Source organism: Micropterus salmoides, unplaced genomic scaffold (genome assembly GCF_014851395.1).
Source record: "Micropterus salmoides isolate LMB-PRFRI ecotype aquatic unplaced genomic scaffold, ASM1485139v1 Ms_hic_scaffold_17, whole genome shotgun sequence".
NCBI lineage: Eukaryota > Metazoa > Chordata > Actinopteri > Centrarchiformes > Centrarchidae > Micropterus > Micropterus salmoides.
Genome location: NW_024040817.1, coordinates 11737937 through 11763150, shown reverse-complemented (window position 1 = coordinate 11763150; position 25214 = coordinate 11737937). Strand labels below are relative to the sequence as shown.

Sequence of the window (25214 nt, the reverse complement as noted above, 5' to 3'; positions counted from 1 at the left end):
TAAAGTGGGCATATCTGTAAAGGGGAGAATCACAGAATCACTGGGCATCCAGAGAACCACTTATTTTCATTTAGATAGCTGAACAGTGAGAGGTCAAGGGATCCCTTTGATAATGGCCATGCCAGTTTTTCCCTCACCAAAATTTGAAGAGTTTTTTTATCCCACTTCCTGACAAACCAGCATTTTTGCCAGTTGGGTTATTCAGTTTTGACTAGTTTTATACCAGTATCTGGACTTTGGCTTTAAAACCGAGTCCGCTACAGCCTCTGAAAGACTATGTCGGCCGAGGACATAGGTATCCTGGTAGCGTTTGAGGTATGGAAAGCGCTAAAATTTCTTATTGTGTTTTATCTGGAAACATCCTTAAGTAGGACTGCTGGTTATGATCTAATAAAAAGAAATGTAAGGATAATTTGTGAATACTTGCGTGAATTCAATGGACTTCGGTTACAGACTGATAACACCCAGACATTTAATATTCAAGGAACAGAGAGGAGCCACTTCTCTCCTTTTGCCCCTGTACTTGTAAGGATGTTTAATGATTCCAAACACGTAGACAATATTTACAGTTCAACCTGCTACACTGGTTACCTGTTACGTTAATACATTTTCTGGCGGTTTACATGTCTAGGTTAGGTCCTGAGCCACAATATATGAACAACCTTCTAGTGTACTTGCAGTAAATGTGTCAGTGTAAAGATAAATGTGACTGGACTTTGTAGGAAGCATGATTTGTTAGCTGTTCTTCAGTTGTATGACTGCATCTACACTGGTTAACATAGTCTATAAAAAAAATAACTTGTTAACATGCCTCACTCGCTGTTAGATGACCATCAAGGTGAGGAAACAGTCAAGTGATCCCATTGACCTTGGTTAAGAATGCCATCTAGTGACAAAATACATGCAATGAGGATTTGGTGTTAACTGGTCAACAAGCTCTTTAAAAAGGTCATAAGAGCCTTTTTAATAGCATGCCACCTGTCATCAATGATGAGAACACACCAGCTATGTTAAGGCTTAAAATACCAATTTATTAATTTGCACATTAACACAAGAATTCCCTGCAGGCTAAAAAAAAAAAAAAAAAGAAAAAAAAAAAAGTAATTGAACATGTCACATAATAGCAATAACAGTGAGTGAATGGCCCTCTGCCGGGGGCGGAGCTAGAACATGCCTTGCCCCAGAAAGGGCACCGTTCATTCATAAAATCGGAACGTTCCATTCACAGAATTGGAATGTTCCAATTCTATTGCTATTAGACAATCACATACAGCTTCAGAGACCACTAGCAGAAAACAAACAAAAAAAAAAAAACGAGCAGAGCTACAAGAAACCAAAAAAATTTTAAATAAAAATAGGAAAATGAAAATACACAATACAATGTCAAATTACAAATCCGTTAAGATATAACAATATATCAAAGTGATAGGAATTTAAAAATAATTCATGCTCTTTCTATAGGGGCACAGAAAGAATTATGGATCTTTTTTTAAAAAGGTTAAAAAGAGGTAATCCTGCTCCGCTGATGCCATGGGGACCGCTTCACAAAGAGGAAGTGCATTTGTGAGGGGTCAGCAGAGTTGCCATGGAGACAGGAGAGACCCCACTAAAAGAGGCGTGGCCACAGGTACAAGCCAGGAACGAGGAGACAAAATGGATGCTCGCTACAGTAACCTGGCAAAGAGGAGAGGGGTTCGGCCTTTAACGGGTCCACGTTTGAAGAAAGTACCTCGTTTGAATTTGAACACGACGCAAAGAGCTGGCCCCCCTCGCCCCAGAAAACAGCTTGTACCTCCCGAATTACTGACATTTGTGTAGGAATCTTTAAAATGAATCTTAGAGAGACTGGACAAATATTGCTAACCTAAACAGTCCCACTAAATTGATTAACATTTACCCCCCCAAAAAAAGCATTTATATTTTTTTCTCTCTCATAATAAATATGATTCCAAAAGAGGGGTTTCTTTTCTTTTTTTTTCTTTTTTAAAAAGGACAACACTCTGGCATGCAGGCGAGCAAAGTCTACATTTAGTTACTTTAAAAGAAAATTGGCTAATGCCTACATAACTATTTCACCAAATGCACATTCCCACTGATTGATACAAGCAAATAAAATAAACTAAAATTTAAAAAAATAAAAGTACAGAGACACAATTGCGAGTAGACCAACAACCACAATGAGTAGAATTATAGCTTTGTTTTTCCACATTTGAAAACTAGAACGGGGTTAATATTGCTTTGCAATGTCATGTTACAAACAGGGAGTCATCATTTATCTGACTGGAGTTTAATGATAAATAGTGAAGGATATAAAACACCAAATCATTCCTCATTAGAGATATCAGATGAATATTCAATCACAGCCCGCTTTGCTTGGTAAAACTAGTGCACATTTTATAAACTGATCTGCCCTCTTTAAACAAAGAGTAAAACTTATTGCATGCAGTGCCTGGACAACACCCTCCCAATACCCGACCCCACCCACTAGGACTCCTCATTTCCCACTTCTCCACTCCTGGCCAATGCCAACGCCCACGCCTTCAACAGGCAGGTGCCCAAACTCATTCATAGTAAACCTGCTGCTTTACGGGTGGTTTATTACAAAAGGGTTTTCACTGAGCTGTCCCCTCCTGACGAGGCGTGCACGTCGACAGTTTCTCCAAACACTCCTGTCCTGCAACTCTATCCAATCACAACACCAGGGGGCACCACTTGTGCAACTGTCACCACAGAGTGTTTGTACAAGGGGTCCAAGGGCAGTGCTTATGCTTATTGTCAATTTATTTAATCCAGTGTTAAAAATGCATAAAAATATGAAACAAACACCGTCAAATAGCAGAGACTTTAAGATGGGTATACTTCAAATACACACAGAGTAATAGAAACCATTTTTTAAAAAAAGTCTAAAAATTCAACTCATTGCTTATCGCAGACCGCTTTTCAACAAATCCCTTAACTTAGGTTCACTCTGATTACAATCCCTGATTGTCTCCATCTATATGATCAAAACCAACCAATGCCAGCTGAGCGGTGTACACAGCGGCAGATTTGTTTTACTAGTCGGAGTGCTACACAATACCGCGATTTTTTACTCATCATAACCTACAGAGGAAGCATGAACTCATCCATCAGGGGCCTACTTCTTCTCCCCACCATTAACCAGAATGCTACAAAAATGTCCAACCCATAGCTCTACCCCTTAACCTGCAGCTCAACAACTGAAGTCTATTCCTGAAGTCGCACTAGTAACTATATAACTGGCTTTGCTGCCAACCTTAAAATTTCATCACAATAGTAATAACATTGACAACAACGATAACAACAACATCAATGGTAAACTACTAATTCTAAATAACAGTTTTTAAGATAACCACAAAACATCTTATATTAAACTTTTACAAATCTGCTTTGTTGATTCGTATGTATAAATGCATAAAGGTAAGAGAGATTGAGAGTGCCCTCTGTTGCTTGCCTAGCGTCCCGGGTCAGTGCAATGAATTGGCCAGTATTAGCAAAGGAGACCTCAAAAAACTATGTTGGTTTCCGGCTCTTCAAACTACTACAAAAAGAAAAACAAAAAAAAAACAACACAAGAAAAGCAACGTCCAGCAGTGTCCTCATAATCTTTCAGATAATCAGGTCCAAATAAAAATAAGACTGTGTTTTCACACAGAAAGCAAGGCTGATAAGACCAAACTCTGTGTTTAATGCATGCAGCCATTCTACAGGTCCCAATGCTTAGCCACTCACAGGCCAGACCACAGTTACTACTGCTACACGTCAGACCTGACTTCACTTACTATGTGAAATGGATTAAGTCACTTTTCCTGGGATTCAATGGTGTTTTGAGGCACAAAGGGAGCAGCTGGCTCCCGAAGGTGCATATCCCACCCATCTTCCACTAGTTGCAGGCTAAAACATGTCCAAATGTAATTCAAAGCATTTCAATTAATAAGTGACCCAGGACTGCTACAAATACCCACACCAGCCTCTATGAGGCCTGTTTAAAAGTCATATGTCTCAAAGTTGCTTTATAGATGTAAATATATGCTTATATGTACTGTATGTGTGAATATAAAAACAACAAATCTGAGGCATTTACAGCAGTTATCTCCTTGATTTCCCTTTACAATTCAGTGGCCTGCCATGAAACACACATACACACTCATACAGCAGTACATGTATATACAAAGATGCTCTCTCACTCTCACACACACACACACACGCGTATTCTTCACTAAGATGGGAGAAAAGTAGTAATGGGCATGACACCCAGGTCACCTCGCTTGTAAAAGACCGTAAAGGAGAAAAGTTAAAACAGACGCTCATAAAAAGGAAAAATATATAATATATATATGTATGTATATATATCATTCTCAAAAGGTCAACTCCCCTCCATCTCTTTACCTGTAGAGTTCCCTCCCCACCACCCAATAAACCCAAGACCTTGTGACAGATTTTGCCCAAAGGGGCTTTGAGGTAAAAGTAGATAAGAGTCCTGCTTAGCTGGGAGAGCTAAAGAGCTGCGCTGACACAGATTGTGCCAATCCACTCCCTTGCTCAGTGTATCTTACAAAACACAAGAGTGCAGACATTCAAATAGAAAAAATAAACTCAAAATAATGGCTCAACTTGTAGTATGTGTGTGTATGGTTTGTTTTTTTCGTTTTTATCTTTTGTGTACTGGAAACCCTCAGGGTTCCCAGTACTGGATTGCTGGTTTGAAAGGCGGCTCGACTGGGAACGCTGGTTGGAGATTGTTCCTTCAAAACAAAAACCTGCTAGACATAAGGACACAGCAGATTCCCCCATTCAAGAGCCGCTTTGGTGCAGATTCAGAAAAATGTAAAGTGAGTGTAAAGAAAAAGAGACAGACTACAAGGAGAAAGAGATAAAGTGGGAGAAGAGAGAGACTGGCAAATAAGAGATAAAAAGACAAAGACAGGAAATCCACAGGTGGACTGGCTGACATGCTCGCTAGCTCAGGCGAAGTACATGGTGTGCTGGGTATCATAGTGGATCTGAACTGCCTTGGCCAACGCCTGGGGGTCCCGGCCATTACTCTGGCCCGACACGTGGCTGCCTTCAGCACTGCAAGACAGAGAAAGACAGGGTTTACTGTCAGGAATGATATCACATCACATGGTCCTCTACTGGCACCCCTGAGGACCTTAGGGTTCCCTACACAGGTTCCAGCAGGGGACCCATGTTGCACGTCATGAATCTGTCCCTATAGTTTCTTGTCTGCCTCACTCCTATCATCTATCCAATAAAGTAACCGTTGCCAAAAACAAATTGCACATATTAACTGTACTTATCCTTTAGGGTCAGTCGGTGAAAGCATTTTAAACACAAGACTAAGATGCAGTGTCCTTCCCCGTTTGGTCCAACACAGGCAGAACCAGGGGAGCTAACTATTATTCTTGAACTGGAACAACAGACATCTAGGGCCGCCTCACCTGTCATGGTCTTTGTCTACCAGGTGATAGCGGGCTCGGAAAGCCACTAGCCTGGCGTAGTAGGCTGGTGCTGGGATGGAGACGGAACGCGTGCAGCGGACATAGGTGTGGCACAGCTGGTAGGTGAGGAGCTGCAGTTCGTCGGCAGTGAAACAGTTGTCATCCCACAGGACGTGGTAGTGGGAGGGACGACTGGTTCCCTGAGGATGGAACATAACATGTAACTTGTCAATACTGCACTGAAAATGTCATGTGATAAACTAAAGAAAGTGTACTAAATTTAATCTCATGCAAAGAAAAAAAAATGACCCTCTGCGGTTATGCGTTATACATGTATATGATTAAATGTTTTAATTCACCCTTTTCATAAACCCTGCTAAACACTGCTTCTGCTTGTGAACAGGTGCAATGGTTTGCACCTTCTATACTAACTCACTCATTAGCCGTTCTCAACCAAATGCTGCAAAAAATGCACAAACTAAAGTGTCAAAGTGTCTGTTTCCACTTTTTACAGCCATGTTTTAAATTTATAGGGGAGAAGTGTTTTATACCGAAAGGGTCTCCTGTGGGCAGTGTATCACTTTAAATAAACCATCTGATGAGTCAAAGAAGCATCCAAATCATGCTGTTCATTGTCATTAAGGACCATTACTGTGGTAGCCACATAGCAAAATTGCTGTACCCTTGAAGACAATTTCTACTGAAATAATGGGTTAAATCCATATTTTTTACTTTTTGTATTTAAACGTGCCAAATCCACACACACCATTTCAAAACTTCAAAAGAGACTGAGAACTGGAAAGAGCTGGATACAATGCAAAGTTGACTTTGCAGACTTACAGATTTCTTATAAAATTAAAACATTTTGAATTGACCTCAGACAAGTGTGTGAGCGTGCATCCCTCACCTGAATTCCAGCATGGCTGCACAGGTAGAAGTCAAACTCGGACGGGTGTGTGATGGTGCTGTCCACTGTGGTGCCTGCAGGGACATTGCCGCTCTTCCCAACCTGCAGGTGGTGATCAATTAGTTACAAAATTACAGTTAAAGACCGACACTACAGTGTTGTACAAAAGAATACAACTCAATACCACGCATCATAGAGTGAACTTGTACTGACCCTCTCAGCTTTGTCAGAGCAGAAGAGACGAGTGTGGTGACGTTTCTGAACCACAATGTAGGTAATGCCCGGCCTGTAATCCTCCTCCAGACTGATACAGGCCTTTCTGATTGCTATCAGCTCCGGCCACGCTACCTGAAAATATAAAAAAATAAATAAACGACACACACACCTATGCAACATGTTTTGATATACCAGGAATGCGTAGAATTGTTCTTTTTTCCCCCCCACATTTTAATTTTTCTGATGGAACTTTGTTTGCAACTCTCGCCATGGTTTTGGACTGAAGCTGCATGTCATCATTGAATTAAGGTTTTGACAGCCTCTTCTCTTAATGAATCACAGCTGCCATTCCTGTCTAGTAGATCGCACTTGGGAATGGTAACCAAAATGGCCAAGATATGGCAGAAATAAGATAGAGATGAGCATGAAAACTCTGCTAATCACTCACCTGTTTCATTTGTCCCTCAGACACACCGCCACGATAATAGATGATTCGTGTGGGCTTGAAGCGCGTGGACTTGTAAAACTGGATGAGCAGCTCCCGCACCATGTTGGTCAAATCTTGGATTACCTCCTGACTGAAGAGCTGCTCCTAAAGAGACAATAACAAATGACTTAGACTCAAAAGGAGGAGGGAACTGTTAACAAAAAACTTTGATGGACTCCTTTCAAACTGACATCTAGTAATATTACTTAAATTTAAAATACTGTTCAATAACTAAAGAGTAATTGAAATATTGCAGAATGCTTTTAAAAGAAATTACTCAATACGAATACAAATTTATCAATAGTATGAAAATCCAAATGTCATTTTCAACAGTAAGTACACACAGAATGTTGTTACCTGGGACATGTCTTGTCTTGACGTCTGGACTCGGACCGTGGCACAGTAACGGCTGGGGTGGCCGTCCATGCTGCCCACCACTGCCGCGATGGACGGCTTCTTCCCGTCACCTGCTGGAGGATGTGTTACATCTGCACCCAGGAAGATGACCGGCTGCTGGAACACAGAGGGCCTGAACAGAGAACAGGACACACAAAAGAAAGAAGAGACTTTACGTTGCAGGCCTGTTCATCATATTTCTTATTCAATTTCTAAACCAAGAACAGCATGACTAGATCCAAATATTATAAAAAGTCAAAGATTTTCAGAATTTCAGCACCAGACAAAATAAATGCCAAACAGCAAGATTTACATAAAATGATGCAGATTATTACTACAACTTTGATTGCGCTTTTCCACGATTACCAGAGGTCTATCTGTATTCAGAAAGTATCTCACTAATCTACAACATTCAAAGCCAAGAAGCATTCCACACTGCCATCTGGACTGCAACTAAGAAATTACAAAATCCATGCGGACCTCTGATGAGGCACCAGGACGTTGTTGATGCCTCCCAGCTTGGCGTTGATCTTGAGGCACAGGTTGGAGAGGGTCTGAGGGGAGGTCTTCACTACATTCTTTACCTGCACACACTGGGTTGCCATGCCAAGGAGTGTATCACCCACCCGCTTTACCTCAGCTGTAAACAAAAACGGGAGAAGACCAAGATCAATCACAAAATTACACATTTCATTCATACGTATGTTACCCTATTCCTTTGTTCCATCCTCACAAAATTATGAATTTCACTTTCTTACCATAGACTGGCGTCTTGCCAGGCAGGATGACCACAATCAGCTGCAGACCTACATAAGACATCTTGAGGTGTTTGAACATGGGCTCCACACTGTCAGCTCCTTGAGCGTATTTACAGAAACATGGCTGCCCTTGAATGGGCATCCCAGCGTCCTTTGAGATCTTTCGAAGCTGGTCAGTGAAGCTCCTATTGAAATGCATTCAATGTTTAGAAATCAGCAGTATAAGCATACGACATCTAATAAAATTCAATGTAGTAGGGCGAAAGAGATTCAATGAACCTATGCAAGACCACTGTAACTGCAGGTTGTAGTTTGCGAGGGAGCTTTGAACTAAATGCTAACATGTTTACAATGACAATTGCTAACATAAAGCTGGTATAATGTTCACCATCTTAGTTTCATGTATTTGCATGCTAACATTTGCTAATTAGCACTGAACACAGTACAGCTGAGGCTGATGGGAACGTTGTTAGTTTTGAAGGTATCTGATCATAAACATTTTCCAAGTATGGGACAAATTCAAATATATGACCTAATGATGGTGCTAAAACAAAATCTGAAGGATAAGCAAAGTTATTACAATTCTTCAAGAGGAGGACATGAATGTCATGTCAATCCATCCAATAGCTGTTGGTCATTTCTCAAAACCACAAATGTCAACCTCATGGTGGCGCTAGAGAAAAAGTCAAGGCATCACCAAAGTCATTAGGATACATCATCCAACAACCATGAATATTTGTACAAAATTGTGCCAATCCATCCAAAACTTAAGATATAATAGTCTGGACCATAGCGGTGCACCGACTGACAGACATGAGCCACACTACCTACATAAAAGAAAACAATGTACAAAAGACTCACTAGCATTTGCCTTGTGCGGTCACTTTTCCTTCTCAAGTACATTTATGGGACACGCCTCATTATAAAGCCAAACAACAGTTGATGCCATTACTCACTTGAGCAGGTCCTCCCGACATTGTTTCTGAGGCGCGAAGCAGGCCACAGCCCAGACCTTGATCTCGATGCCGGCATAGAACTGCTTCCCTCTCATGTCCCACACGCCCTGGTTGGGCGTGGCAACGGTTTTATTCTGCGGAGAGAGTCCCTACTCTCTTAGTCAACCCACCGGTTGGATGAGCCAATACAACAGGTACTACAGCCCAACCTATACTTTGGATTTTCATACCATACACAGACATACATAATGCATTAACAGCCTACTCAACTGGCCTACACACAGCGCGCATTGTTGGCTAGACTTGGCAGACAAAAATATTCTACGCACAGTGAATGAATTTAAACTGGTTTTATACACTCATACCAATTTGACTGTAAAATGTTCTGCACCGTGGTTTACTGCACATGAAGTATTAATCTGCACAAAACATACAGTCTCTGCTAAGCATTGTGAGACCCATTTAGGAGCGTGAGATGCTCAGTTTTTTTATTGAACATAAATATTCAGATTTTATAGCTTCCCACATCATTAGGTGAGTGCTTCTACTTCAAGTGCGGTTGTGAATACAAATTCAAAAAGGGCAGTGGCTTTCAATTACGTTAACAAGATTTACCAAAGGCCATTACAAGCTTTTATTCTCCCAACAAAGTGACCAAAATGAACTACTTGAGAGTGGTATGCTAAGGAAAGTCAAGAGGTTCTCCATCTCATTCCAACATGCTCAAAAAATCTTCAACATGATCAAAGGATTTAAAACTACATAACAAATTACATGTTGTCATCAATAACATAAAACTTAATAGACTGCTGCTTTTCCCATCTCACATGTTGCACAGTCAGTCACTTCAGGGAGTATTCAGTTTTGGTTCTGTGAATATTTTGATGAAACTGTATGTCCACCAACATTTGCATGCCATTTTAAAATGAAAGGTGAGTGTATTTCATAGGGATGCACCGAAATGAAAATTATTGGACAAAAACGTATATAATGAAGAAATTTGCCGAATACCAAACCAAGTACATTCACATTTTCTTTTTACCATTGCATAAATTAAATAGTCAAAATGTGTTTTTACTCAGTGTTTCCCACAAGATTTGGAGAGACTATGGGGGGTGGATCCAAAGTCCATGAGTGTCCGGTACAATGCGTGTGTCCATTTACTTTAATGGATATATAATACGTTTTATACTCTGAATATAATCCAATTAATCTTAGCTCCCTCCTGTATAGACACCTTTTTTTGGATGTTGTCACATGTGTATCCTCGCTCCGACCCAAATATATATACATATAAATGTTGTATGTGGTTCTCCTATCGCGCAACATTAAGACTTCACAACCTCTCTTCAGGTAGGACTCTCATGTTGCAACACTTGTCTTTGTAAAAAAAATGACAGGATAAAGTCGCTAACCTGCCTGTCAGCTCACACTGGTCCGCTTCAGTGGATTAACCATAAAGGGTTGAATATGTGCGCAATACAAATTTAGGCGTGTCTAGCTTAATCGCCTTCTCACAAACGAGTGACAAACGCTCAAAGCGGTTCAGACCGTTTGTTGCCTTTTGTAAGAAGTCAGCCACAGATTGAGTGGATGTGCTAGGAAACAATTCAGCAGAACAGTGTCTGCAAACGGTGATTTTTGCGTCTTTCACAGACAGTTTAAAATGCTTCCACACTGTCGATATGTCACCATAATTGTTCGGCCTAATAAGTCAAAAGACTGAAGGAATTTTACCGAACACCAAAAGTGCTTTTTCCTGCTATTTTCAGCCAGTTAATTTCGGTGGCCGAACATTCGGTGCATCCCCAGTATTTCATTCACACCAAGTGATCACAGAAATGAGAAAAGCTTTCAGTCCACATTTAAGGGCATTTCACTGGAAGCCGATTAGACTCGATAACCCAGCAGGCAAGTGGCCAAACCTTTCAGAAAGAGTGTTGCGATAGGATCTGGGCTAAATTAACGTATAGTTCAGGCAGCCAATTAGGGATTTAAGCTTGGCAGTGGAATGCAAGAGCATTTTTTTTGCAACCAACAACCTGCTGTAATTCTCTGAAGAACAATTGTAAATGAAGCAGAGTATAAAAAGGGAAAAGCTGGCCCATACACTGAACCAATTTCCCCACAGGGATCATTCAAGTTTTATCTTATCTTAGCAGAATCAATGAACACTGCCTCTGAATGAGGTTATATTCCAGCACCTGTACTATTTATATTAACCTTTTCATTTTCAGATGGAAGATAGTCACATTCACTCCCACAAGCTTTAAAACTGAATCTTTCAGACAGGTTTTGCTTTAATGCTGGGTGGCTCAGAGTCTTATCATCCTCCTGTTGGCAGCACATCCCCCCCCCCCCCCCCCACACACACACACACACAATCCTTGAATCCCAATTCAGCCTCTCACGCCTGTCAACCTTCTGATCTATACAGGTCTGCTCAGAAATGTTTACATTTATCTTGTGCGTGCGCCAATAAATCGGATCTCTCCAAACTTTTGATTTGAGATTCAATGGGTGAATCTCAGCAGTCTGCAACAACTTGCTGCTTCATCTACATGCACTGTAATATTGACATACTTAGAGGCGGTGTCAGTGAAAGGATAGTCTTTTAAAGAGATGCACTTGACAGACTGCAGAGATGCACCACAGGATTATAAAAATGGGGCAAGTTCCAGGTTTAACAGGCATCTGTATCTAGTCACCACCTGAATTAATAGCAGCAGTTAAACGTCACAACCAAGACGATGATGGTTCTTTGGTGTCTCAATTCTACTCAATATTGAAACATAATAATAATAAACTCACTCAGCCTTCCGCTGAGTGACCTCTTCAAACCTGGATCTTCCCCCCCGTGTCCCAACATTCACTCTTTGATGCCACCGCCCTGTGCGTTCCCAGTCAGGCATGCAACCCCAGAGTTTAGCCCCTTTCCCAGTACTCACCCTGCCACAGTCCCTCCCTGTGTCTGTACTCACCCGGCCCCCATACTGCAGCATGGGTGCTGGGAGAACACGTCCGGTCACTTCTGTCATGTCATTGTGCACCACAATGCCAAACTCCTTCAGATAAGGGTCCGGGCCCCCGACCATGCTGTTACTTTTGACCTGGTAAAGGATCAGAAAGTACAGGGAAGGAGTTAGAGGATGGATGCAGGGGAAGCAATGAGATTGTAGAGAAAAGAATTGAGAAAAATAGGAATAAAATACAAAAAAGTAGATGAGCTGTATGCTGATTAGTCCTGTCGAAGTCCAGAGGAAAAAAATCTTCTGAATGGCAGCAGCTCCAGTTGCTTTTCTTACTCCCACCCCAAGAGGGAAACAGCACTCACCAGTCTGCTGATCTCTTCCTGTCTGTCGGGGGCCGAGCGAGCTGTAGCTTTTATCATGGTGGATGTCTGGTTGTCTGTCAGTTTCTTAATACAGCGCTGGCCTGCTACTATGTTACAGACCTACAGAGCAAGAAGAAACATTTCATTAAATAAAACAAAATCAATCAGATTAGAGAAACAATGACGGGAAATTAAAAAGGAGAATGTTATAATTGAAAAGATGAAAGGCATTTTTGTCTGAACTGAACTAAAATTATGAGATTTAAGCATCAAAACAGCCTCTTTCTCACCTCCAGGGGAAGGTAGGTGTGCTTCTGTTCCTGCCCTACTTGAAGGCATGGTAAATGTGGATACTTGAGCTGCAGATTGTACTTCTGCTTGAAATACTGAGCTACTGTGCACTCCATGGCTTGGCCGTTCTCAAGCTGTAAGGGGAACCTGCAAATAAATGGAAAATGTGGGCAAAAAAATTCTTGTCTTTTTGGTACATTAGCGAACATGTGCAGGAATCGCACTTACGTTTGGTGGCTGGCAGGTCGGCGAGTTACATTACAAACACGGTACTTCCTCTTCATTTGACCACAGTGTGTGACCTCAACTTTCAGGCCTGTTTATAAAACATACAAAAAAGAATGGTTACAGAATCATGTGAAGTGGCAGTACCACTTAACCACCAACAGCAATTTCCAATGTTTCGATAATTTCTCAATTTTAGCAGGTTGGAATTGTACTCATCAGTTCCTCTTCTGTCATTTTCAGGACATGATAAAGAAATGCTGACACAGGGTGTTTCAGCTCTGCAGTTTCCCTTTTCCACATTTGTCACAACACGGCTCAAAACGCAAACCAAAAAGGAGAATAGAGAGCTTATAAGTGTCTGCCGAAGAAAACATGCAGTTAAAATTCTACACTGTTCAAAATGACATCTAGCTCCTGCAAGGTTATTTGTGTATTTACAATAACATAAGTGAAGACACACAGAGAACGGAGCTGCTTGGAACAACAGCAGTCTTGCATTAAAAAAAATTAATTCATTTTTATAAACAAAAGCTTTATTCAGGAGATCTGTTATGAATACTTATGTCCATGAGATTCACACATTCTGATTTTAGACTGCCTAGTTTCTAATCAAAAGGCAGAAACACAATATTTACCCTGAGGTTAAGAGCAGGTGTTTAGCATAGGCGCAAGTTAAGCAGTGTACTGTATTTAGCATGAGTATACAGCATGAATGTGTGTCAGGAGTGGGTGTAGCATCTTTCACAGTGCATAAAAACAAACAGGCATGTGTTTTGCAGGCCCGCACCTTAATGGTTAATTTGATACACAGTGAGTCATGGACACGGTGTATATAATGTGCGTGTGTCTGTTAATGTTGGCCCTCTTTCACGCGTTGGTAAATATCAGCATATTGTGTGTGAACTGGTATGGAGTGCTCACCTCTTATTTCCTTGGTGAATTTGACGCGCTGCGAGTCGGTCAGGGGTTTCGTCTGTTCGTTGATGTTCTGTATATCTAGCACTTCGCACATGAACTCTATGACAGGCTGGGCACGGTAGAAAGCAGTCGCTGACACTGAGGGGGTAGAACAGATATGACAATATTCGGAAAATTAGTCCCATAAATCAATAACAAGATCGCACATGAGTTCATGATAGTGTATATCACAGGCAGAGTCTGGGCAAACTATAGAATTGGGGAACGGGGATGCAGCAGTAACAAAGGAGCTTTAATGCACATTCTTGCAGCCATAATGAATGTCCTGATCTCATCAGCAATGGCTATGGACTGCCAAACACCTTTTACATAAATGACTTTGTCGATATAACAGTGGATACAAACAAACGTACCATCTTTTAAGCAAAACATCCCAGTCCAGTTAACACATTTATAAAGTGTTTTGTATCACAACAAGTCTCTGTCTCATGGAATAAGACATAATAAGTGTGTTTTTGGTCTTCAACTACTGCATCACTCTTAACAGATTCAGGAACTGCTGCCTTTTTACAATTTTAACTGACTTAATTGGTGTTTTTTCAATGCAAGGGGATGCATTATTGGGGCATGTTGTTTCAAGTGTAGGAGAGACAACGGAATACAATCCTGGAGGTGGACAGAAATGGAAAGGCATGAGATGCCACAACATTACATTGTTTAAAATATAGTACAACGGTGGGGTTTAAAAACTCTGCTAAGTTATCATGACAATCATTTTATCCTTCATCAAAACAATAGTGAGGTTAATAGCTCTGTCACAGAAAACTAAATTTCAGAATCTGAATTATACCTCCTTATTTGAGATGAGAATTAATTAAACTAATGTTTTTATTCATAAAAGCATCTGTCGTTTTTCCTTATGTATGTAACCATACCAGATTTCCATAATGGCAGTAGAAATATTTAGCTGTAAAGTCTACTGTTACAGTCTAGGCATAGAATGAAGCAGTAGCTGATCAAACAGAAATTTGGTGGGTTTTTAAATACAATCAATTGCTGTTCATTAGTGATTGTGTGCATACAAATACATTGAATCTAGCTGGGTAGAGAATTAAGATATGATCTAATTCTTTATATCGGTCAGTTAACACCCACATCAAAATACCACCTTGATACAGAATACTGTACAACAGGTATAATCGCAGTGTTGGAGATTTTTAAAATGAATGTATTAAAAGCTAATTTAAAATCAAAGCTGAAGCCGATCAGCTTCACTCAGGTCTTACCATCGATATTGAGCATCATGTTCCACATAGCAGGACGGACAGACTGATGGAAACCAAACCACACCTCCCTGCCTCCACCCAGAGGATGGTAATAACCCTCTGGAGGGGAGAAAAACGAACGCCCTACGGGAGTATACCTGCGTGCAAAAAATAAAAAAATAACAGTAGCTGAATAATACACAAAATCAAATCAATATAGACTTAAACCACCAGAAGTAATGAGATGTCCATGACATTATTAAATCAGCCAGATTAAGATTAGTATTGCTAACACCTTCTGGTCGGTTGGTGCTCTTGTCCGACCAATTTCTCATTGGTCAGACAATCGCTAGTGTTACTTTCATAAGGACAAAAGCGCTTAATCCTTTATGTTCTGGGGTGAAATTTGTCTCAATATTATGAATACACACAGAACGATATACAAATGTATTTATATATAAAGATAAAATATTATAAAAATATATTTTTCATGCACACAAAAATACTTTATTGTATATAATGGATGAATTAGGTGAAAATCTAATTGCTATTTTTCTGCCAGATATTGCGATTACGATTCGATTTGTCGTTACATTAACCAAAAATATTTGTGTGTGCATCAGAAACACATGTGAACATTTGTTTCACATTTATATACACAAACAATAATTTACTCTGTATATTTCTTACCAAGGGCAACAGTTATGTTAGCGCTTATTTAGGTAGTTAGGTCTACCAGGTAGGGTGCACTCAGTGCACTGTGGCTTATTCAGTTAGTCAAGCGATAACGGGCAGACCGATAATCGATTCAATAAAAATTTCAATTATATTATGTAATCTGACTTGATCAGGGCGACACCAGACAGCAGGAAATTAAGTAATACAGACAAATAAAAGATGAAAAGCAATAACTGTCAAGAGATGTGCAGAAGATGTGGGGTAGTATGGTTGTGAAAAGGCAGAGGGGATAAGTGTCTGTACCTCATGGAAGGAAGATGCCGTGTGATGACATCCAGAGCCTGAACGGAGTCTTCGGGGACCTCGTTAAGGTGACCCGACAGAGCTTCCAGCAGCATCTGTAGACTGACCACTGACACCCACTGCAAAGACACCTTGAACGTCTGATCTTTCCCCTCACCAGGCAAAGTGACCTCCAGATCCACCTAAAGATGATATGGGGGGGGAGAAAGAAAGAAAGGCAAAGTGGGAGACAGAAACAAAAGATGAGAAGAGAAATGGATTGAAGAATAGGTGACAGGGAGAGACTGGCAAAAAATACCCAAGGGCAAAGTAGTAGTTTTTGACATGCATGCAGGTTTTAAACTATGAAGGCAGATTAAATTTTACTCCGATAAAGTAAACTAGTAAATTAATATTGTTCTCTGCATCTATGATTAAATGTTAGTGTGTAAACCTCTTCTCTTTTTAATCTGTATACATGCTGTGTTTGAAACACCAACCCTGTCTCTCCCAATTGGCAGTGGATGTGCTGTGTACATGTTTCTCTTCCCGTCGTAGCCAGGCTGTCTGTCTCCAAAGATCTGCATCTTGAAGTGCCGCACCATGGTGTCCACCACTTCCCTAAACAACAGGAATGGCAGGAAAGTAAGCAAATAAACACAGGCATACCAGTAACTTAAGTGACTTACTACAATATGTCTGGTGACAACAAACAGAAAATTGGCCATGCAGTTTTATACTGCAATAAAATTAAATGCTTCTTTTCTTCATTTCCCTATTTACTAGTATATAAAACGCCTTGCTCGTAGGAGACATGTTTCTCCCTGGGAAGTCTGTTTGATAATAGCAACAGATGCAATTGGTTAAGTCCCCCATCCCCATGTGCATTTTCTGCTCATATCTGTCTGTAGATTTACCTGTTGACCCTTCGAGGCCGTTTCTCAGGCTTGATGTCGATATCATAGTGATAGACATCAATCTTGGGAATCTGCACCTGGAAGTGGTTGGCTAGGAGCCGAATGGGTTTCCCCACTGTGCCGAGGCCGGGACGCCGCGGAGGCTGAAACAGAGAGGGAGGAGGGGCGGGCGGGCCTGCAGAAAGTAGAGAGAAGAGTAATTGCACTGAAATATGCCACAACAGTTAAATACTTTTTAATTTTGCACATGACAAGTGTGAATTACCACCATTATTGACATTAGTGAATTCATACCGTCACTTTCTTCCTCTCAGTGAAGACTGAATTTACCAAACCCCTGAGATGTGTGGATTCCACGCCAAAAAATAATTAACTGTCAAACGAAGCATGTTTGGCATTTATTTTGAATGTGAACAAAGGTGGCGACAGTGAGAGCGTGTGCGCTTATCTTTGCATTAAATGGCAAATTTTAAAGATGAATGTGCGTGGCGTAACGGCAAGCTTGTTGCAAACCATCCAATCAGTGACACCCGCTTGAATGCACTGGAAGGCCTCACAGCCCCACTAACACGCTTTGATTGATCCATAACTCTGGCCCCTGACCTACTTGGGTCAACAAGGGATGGCAAAACAATGACCTCCAATTATATTTCAGCCCGCCCCCAGCTCCACCCAGACACACAGGGCGCCCACCCCTCACGCCGAGACAAAGACCGAGCTCCTCTCAGACAGACAGCAGCAGGGCCATATGGAGGGGTGCCGTTACACACTGTACACGCCACATACAGTATCTGCATGTGTACACATCTACACAGGTGTAGTGCCTGTGAGTCTCACACTGCAGCAGAACAAGCTGCAGGCAACAGAGGAAACATTGTCTTGAGTCCTGAAGTCATCGGTTCAAAACAGCACATATACAAGCTTAAGACCTCAGGTCCCATCTAGCTACAATGGTAATGACAAATCATCCATTTCACACATCAACACTACTCACTGACAATGACATGGAAGGAGGCATTGGGATGCCTGCCGTTGTTTTGGCCTGCCATGTGTCACTCTGTACAAAAGCATCAAAGAGGAAACACAAACATCTTTTCTCTGAATTTAGCTGAGACAAAAGAAAAAGCGCCTATGAAAGATTGAGAGAATACGCAAAAGGCAAACACACACACACAAAGTTAAAATAATATTGTGTATTGAAAGAGGTTGGGGGAGGCCGCTTAATGCTTTTGTCAACTGACAGCTAAGGGACTGCAGGGGTCCTCTTGAACTCCATGCACCCACACGCTCCAGTTAGCAAGTGAAGCGCGAGAGCACGGACAATCGGGACCCTCCCCATCGTCTTCCTGAAAACACGCTTCCTAACATGCCCTCATCTAGCCTGGGCCCCAAATCACCTCCCCTTCTCCCTACTACCCACTCCTCCGCCTCCTCCTCCAAATAAACCATTAGCTTGATTGTAACATCATTTTGTTTATGATAGTCTCAAATAAGAAGCTATTCGTTGCATGCCTGCTTTTCTTTGTCACGACGTGAGCTAAAATCGTCTGATGATTCATTCTACTTTGTCCTACTGGCCTTGTTACTGATGGCAACAAAAGGCGTACAAAGTGTTCTACGCTAAGCTGCAATCTGAATATTATAAAATTCCACATTATGCACCACAAGCACACTAAAGAATTTCAAGTGCATTGCATAGTAATTCAAGTGCATGTATACCTGTATGCCACCATTTTGGTGTGTTCTGTCGATGCTGTGTATGGATATTTATTTAGCAGCACACAAATCGGTAACAAAAACATTGTTACTGCCTACACAAGGCAAGAGAAAACATTTACTAATTTTAATATTACTTTGGTAAATTGGATTTAACACTTATCACCTTCTAAGGCCTTCTCAATGAAACAAAATTCAATGCTTTAAGACTTCAAGACCTGCAGATTCCCTGTGTATTGAATTGACATTGTACACGGGTTTGTATTTATTTCTGCTCGCTGGGTGCACGTACAGGTACTACAAAGAGTTTTACCCTACAGTATGTGAGTGGTGCAGTAAGTTTGAGGTCTTCCTCTTCCACTTTCACCAAAAACAGTTGTGCCTATATATAGCCTCCTCAGCTGCCACATTACTACACACAAATGTGTGTCTCGATATGAAACGCCTGAACCCATCCTTCCTCCCCAACCCGTCTACTTATTACAGTCAACACCACCAACCTCAACGGTAAGATCATTAAATAGTTTATGGCTGCAACTAACAATTGTTTTCATTATTGATTAATTTGCCAATTATTTGATGAGTGGATTAACGGTTCGGTCTACAAAAATGTCAGTTTAAACATTTAAAAAATGTCTTAACCCAAGTTCATGGGCATGTATTCAAAATGCTTGTTTGTCCGAACAGCAGCCCAAAGCTAGTGTGTTTACAAACACACAAGACAAAGAAAAGCAACACATTCTCACAACTGAGAAGCTGGAGCAAGTGTTTGGCTGAAATTATTAATGATTATGTAAACAATTGCAGATTGTCTACTTATTAATTAGAACAGAAACATACCAGTCATTTTAGCTCTGAGTTTCTAACTTACCCTCCAATTGATTGGATTAGTTGTGTATCTTCAGTCAGCACCATCTAATGTTAGTTTGTGCACAAACAAGTGAAAAGGCAATGGATATATATACACACACACATGCAGCTGATCACTCTGAAAGGTAACACACTTTAGGGCTTCAACTAAGAAGGAAGCTATAATAACTGATCAGCTAGAATGGGTTGGGGTATCAGAGAGGACTAATTGCAGCTCGTTCAAGGCTGGCTGGGCTGTGTACTCGCTGTTCCCTGAGAGTCAGGTCAGGAAAACTCTTCTGGGTGTTTTGTTCTTTTAACCTTTTGTAAAACTGTAACGTAGGGTTTTGAAAGGTGTTATATAAATACAAGTTTACTTAATGCTTAATCTGATGATTATTTTACAATTCATCTGTGAAACATCAACACAAGACCAAGGTGACTTCTTCAATTGTCCCGTTTTGTGCAAACAGTTCAAATCCCCAAGATATTCTGTTGCCATTGATACATGACAAAAAAGCAGCAAATCCTCTCACGTGAGAAGCTAAACCCGGAGATTTTAGCTTCTTTCCCCCCCCCCTCACTATTTTTGCTTGAAAACATTTTTCCATCCATCAACAAAATAGTTATTCTAACCAAGTGACGTCAAAGCAGATCCAACAAGCAAAAAAACAACAAGCATGGGTATGTTGTATACAAATAAGGAACTAGAGTAACGCTTGGTGTAAATGTTGGGTCACTTCAGTACTTTGTACTGCTGCTATGATTAGGGGGAAAAAAAATATTTGGCCTAAATTTATGTAAATGAGAGTATTCTAGTGTCCCAAGATGGACAAGGCCTATCATGGGGAGAAGATGAGAGGGCACAGGCAGGCGGAACAAACAACACAAAAACACCACCCACCCAACAGCTTCTAATATGATAAAATTCATTGGAACCGTCACATGGCCATCCAATAATACAGAGTACTACTCAATCAGAATTAAAGCTACAAATAAGAACATTATGTCCATCACAAGAAACACTGTTTTAAGTGAGACAGTCAGTCCCTTTTTTTGACAGAATAACTTAAAGTCAACTTAAAGAAACCCTACAGACTTGTCAAAAGATGGCATTTAGGCCTCGATTTAAATCAACCCATGAATCAAGCTTCCACCATAATTTTTATGCTTCTGCTCCAAGTGAGACAGTGGTGCATCTACTTTGAGTCAGAGGAAGTGAAATTAGCCTTTCCTGGCTCAGAAAGAGACACATGCACTGGAGGCCATCAAGTCTTTCTGCTCCTTATGTAGTCTTTGACAAACTGACAACTAGCTTGTTGAATGCGCAAAACAACACGCTACGAAGATTATCGTCCCGCCTGTCCTGCAACGCTAATTTCTCTCTTCATTGATCCCATATTTAAAAACTATTATTTAGATTGGGTGCCTCGTGCTCACATTTGCTGAGAGGGGTTGGCTACTTCTGTGCTGTGAAGCTAAGTGTGTCCGTGGTAACCACCGTGTGACCAAAGAGAAAGACAGCTGGGCTTAAGCTAAGCATGAGGATGATGGCTAGGCCTGGCGATGAGTCAGAGACTAACAACACTGAACAGGGAGCGAGCTGACACCCATACCTGCAAATCACCTGGATTATGGTACTACACTGGACTGTGGAAAAGGCAGAGGTACTGAGAAAGACCATTCACAAGGAGGGACTATGCACCCCTCTGTGTAGGGGGGTCCAATTCTCAGCTGTTGCTTCAGAAGCAACTGATTTTGACGTGTAAGTGATTAGTTCACGGCAAGCGATATCAATTTTTTACATATATTTCACTTCTGCAGTCCATGTTCACTGGCCACAAAAATTTCCCGGATGGTAGTACAGCATCACCAGTCTATGTTAAATACTCAGAGATCATCAAACATCCCCACATTTTACCAGGAAATGTATTTATTTATTTATTTTTTAAATGTATGTCACTCCAGGCTTTTGCCCTGAATGGAGTCATGAATTTGAGACAAGTTGAAAGTGTTCGAGTGGAGTAGTCTCATCTTTGCCTCCGTTCACGACACCTAGAGCGACAATCTGCGCGTTTGTGCGAACTGCTTCGTTTTGTATCTGGACACCACTTCAAGCAGTTGCACCTAACATTTGGAAACAATAAAAAACAGATTAAACCAGCTGCTTTGTAAAGACACCCCAGGCCTACAGCACATCATTACACACGACCTTTGGGGGGCCCTGACTTAAGAATTCCAGCCACACTGAAGCAAATGCCAAAATGTGCATGTTTCTGAACCAGAGGAGGCTGACGAAGGCACTTTTCTAATTAAAAACGGCAATATGAACACTTTGTTCCCACATGGGGCATTGTATGCAGGGTTGGATATTACTGGTAGCTTGTCTACGGACCTTAAAAAAAAGCAATATAGCACTATTTATTATATCACTTTGCTGACACAGAACTGAAACTGACAACATTAGAGTGAGATCACACAAAGTATATATCACTTAATAAAACTGTTGGGGTTAGTTAGGCATTTTGCACACAATGCTCTTATAAAGATGCATACTACTTAGGCCATTATGCATGTAAAAAGGTCTGATGCTGGACCCAATTACAATCTCTCTGTATGCCCATTTATCATTACTAACATGAGAAAAAGTGAAACCTGCAACCACACTCCACAAGGTAAACATTCATTAAATACAATCATCCCTGCTGCTGGAAATCCTACAAGTACCAGGTAAATCTTGCAGCTGCTGTTATCATGGATAAAACCTTGATGGCTTGCACTGATTAGGTGTAATAAAGAGGCTGCCCTGGCTCAAACACACCTGTGGATAGTTGTGCATTATTATTGTCTCCAAACATTCCCCAGGACCCTCACACTGCAGCACAATGCATCTGCTTGACATTTATATACTGCTGCTGGCCAAATGTCCTCCTTACAGTACATCTTGATTTTCCTAATGTCACCACATTTCTTCTTGAGCATGTGGGAAATGTGTGTGTGCAATTCAAAAAAACAAAAACAAACAAGAGCTTCACTGTTGCACAAAAAATTGATTTGCTCTGCAAGCTGCATTCAGTTCCTCTTGTATGTAAGGGCGCATTTCGCAAACAAAATTAACTGTTTGTAGGAAAATTTTAAAATTAGGTAAACACATTTTGCATGGTGTGACAATTCAGATGCATTATATCGCTGGGTGTACAGCTGTGTGGTTCATTTTTCAACAGCATACTTTATCATTTGATCGATGCAAAAATAAGTGCCTTTGTTATCATATAGGAGATGAATAATATGGAGCTGGCCTGCAGATATGGATCGATAAAAGCGCCATCCGAGCCTGTTGTGCTCTCACAGACGCGTAAAACCAAAATACAAGTCACAAAATACGTACGTTCGCTCATTTAACGCAAGTAACTTGCGTTTCATTGGTATTTATTGTGTTTTCCACCCATCGCTATCATGTTGGACGAGGGCAGTCCGAAGAGACGCGCTGTTCCTGATGGCGATGGTACAAATATAGATGGTGTAGCAGAGCAGATTTGATACAGGTAGGATATTTTGTCAAATTTCGACAGGATTGAGCGGTCACATTTAGAAATTAGGTCGTCATTATGTGGCCAAAAAAAAAAAAAGAACATACATCGTGAACAAACATCAACGTAAACACACCACGACGCGGAAGGAAGGAGGAAGGAAGGTCCTAGTTAAATCCCCACTCACACAATGCCAGCCCCGACACGACGAGCTGTGCGTGCTTCAGATAAATAAAACCGCGTAGACATTACTGGATAACCGATAAAAAACACCAAACCTCCGCGTACAGACAAGACGCTTGTCTTCCACTCGGTGTAAATAAACTCACACACACAATCACACAGAGACTCGGGCTGGGCCTCGGTTTGTTTTCCCCTCAGCGCGTCGAGGCCTCGCTGCAGCCGCGGCCCCCAGTGAAGCGACGCATTTGCGCACACGCGCCCCACACACGGCTCGCGCTTCCCCGCTCCTCGCTCGCTTTCAGTTTTCTTAAAATGTCTTACCGGGTCCGAGCGCTTCCATGGCCGAGGCCTCTCTCTCCGTCTCTGTCCCGGCCTGGCGGCTCCGTACCGACGCTGAAATTGGGGGCGGTATCGCGAAGCTTAAAGTGGCTAATTTAAGAAAAGGGAATATAGATAGCTGCGTGGATGACTGCTGACTGGACTGACTGACTGACCTGAGCCCCCGCTGCTGGTTCTGGGGATTTGTAAGTGCGCATGCGCCAGATAGAAGCCTATGCGCCCACTGTGCGCATGTGTAATTTGCTGTACTGCACTGGTGGATCAAACTTTAATGATCCCAGTCAGCTGGGGGAGGGTTGCAGGATAGTAAGATACAGTGAAATATCATGAGTAGATATGAATATGAGAAAGTGAGTAAAGCATATAAACAAATATATAGTTTGGAAAAGAAGCAGTGGTGAAGAAAGTATTTAAATTAGCAGTACATTTACTCAAATGTTGTACTCAAGTACTTGAATACAATAATAATTGTACTGAACTTAAGTAAATTGGTACTTGAATTACTTCATTGGAAAAAAAATACTCAAATAATTTTAAAAAGTAAATTATGATGTATTATTATGGATTAAACTACCTAGCAGTATATAAAGCTAAAATTAGCCCTACCTTTACCAGCTGCAAAGTAAAAGATCTAGAGTATTCATTTCAGCACTGAATCAGATACTTTACTTAAGTAGCAACACAACTGTGTGAAAATACTTAAGTACAAGTAAACACTTTCAAAATCTTACTCAGGTAAAACAACATAGTATTATAAGTATTATAAGCAAAATGTACTTAAATTATAGTATTTTTACTTATAATGAAGAAAACAGGCCTGTGTGTGTTGTTTTATTGTTTTTCTTATATAGTTGGTCAACCTGAAGCTATTTTAAAATACTTTATATTTGTGGGTTACTCAATCTATAACAATTAATTGTTCTGTAAGAGTATTTGCATTTGTGTAGTGTGTATTGTGTATTTGGATACATAATGGTATATACTCTTTGTTCTTGTGTTCATGTATACTTGTATTTGTGTGTTGTGTACTTGGAAAGCACTTTGGGTCAACTCCTGTTATTTTTAAATGTGCTATATAAATAAAGTGACTTGACTTGTATTGTAAATTCAAAGTTTTGCACAATTTTGTCAATGCATTAATTGTGTTTATTTATTTTAATTTTGTTGGAACTTATAATAATACATAATGTGACTGTATCTTTGAATGTGCATTGCTTACTTTTGTGTGCAGCCTAATTTTGGAGGTATATTTTCTTTTTGAGGACTAAAGGGAACAAAGTATGTAAGCTTTACATTATATTATACATCTTTATGGTGCCAATCTGTTGTGTTGTGATTGGTAGGTCAATTTATCTTTAATATTTATCTTTAAAATAAACATTTTACACACAGTAATGTCAGAAACTGTAAGATAAATTAATGTTAGTAATTAAATATATTATATGACATATACCCACTTATATGTATACATTAAATTGAAGTGTGTGCGTCTCTCTTTCAACAAA

At 40.7% G+C, this 25214-nt stretch overlaps 1 protein-coding gene across 4 annotated transcripts; it reads right to left on the bottom strand.

The window, feature by feature from the left end:
- Positions 1-1008: 1008 nt before the first annotated feature.
- Positions 1009-23892, bottom strand: ago4 (argonaute RISC component 4). 4 transcript variants are annotated; one of them, XM_038724276.1, is made up of 19 exons: positions 23692-23892; positions 17093-17267; positions 16676-16796; positions 16197-16378; positions 15237-15373; positions 13954-14088; positions 13033-13120; positions 12804-12951; positions 12514-12633; positions 12128-12289; positions 9180-9328; positions 8224-8408; positions 7946-8105; positions 7427-7598; positions 7031-7174; positions 6580-6714; positions 6367-6468; positions 5460-5659; positions 1009-5091 (listed from the first exon to the last, which is right to left on the bottom strand). In XM_038724276.1, exons 1-19 carry the CDS (start codon positions 23708-23710, stop codon positions 4983-4985), a joined length of 2643 nt encoding a protein of 880 aa, XP_038580204.1. In that variant the 5' UTR covers positions 23711-23892; the 3' UTR covers positions 1009-4982. The 4 variants fall into 4 exon arrangements, with proteins under 4 accessions (XP_038580204.1, XP_038580207.1, XP_038580208.1 ...); XM_038724279.1 differs by having other exon boundaries at positions 12161-12289; XM_038724280.1 differs by having other exon boundaries at positions 9180-9313; positions 12161-12289.
- Between the last annotated feature and the right edge of the window lie 1322 nt (positions 23893-25214).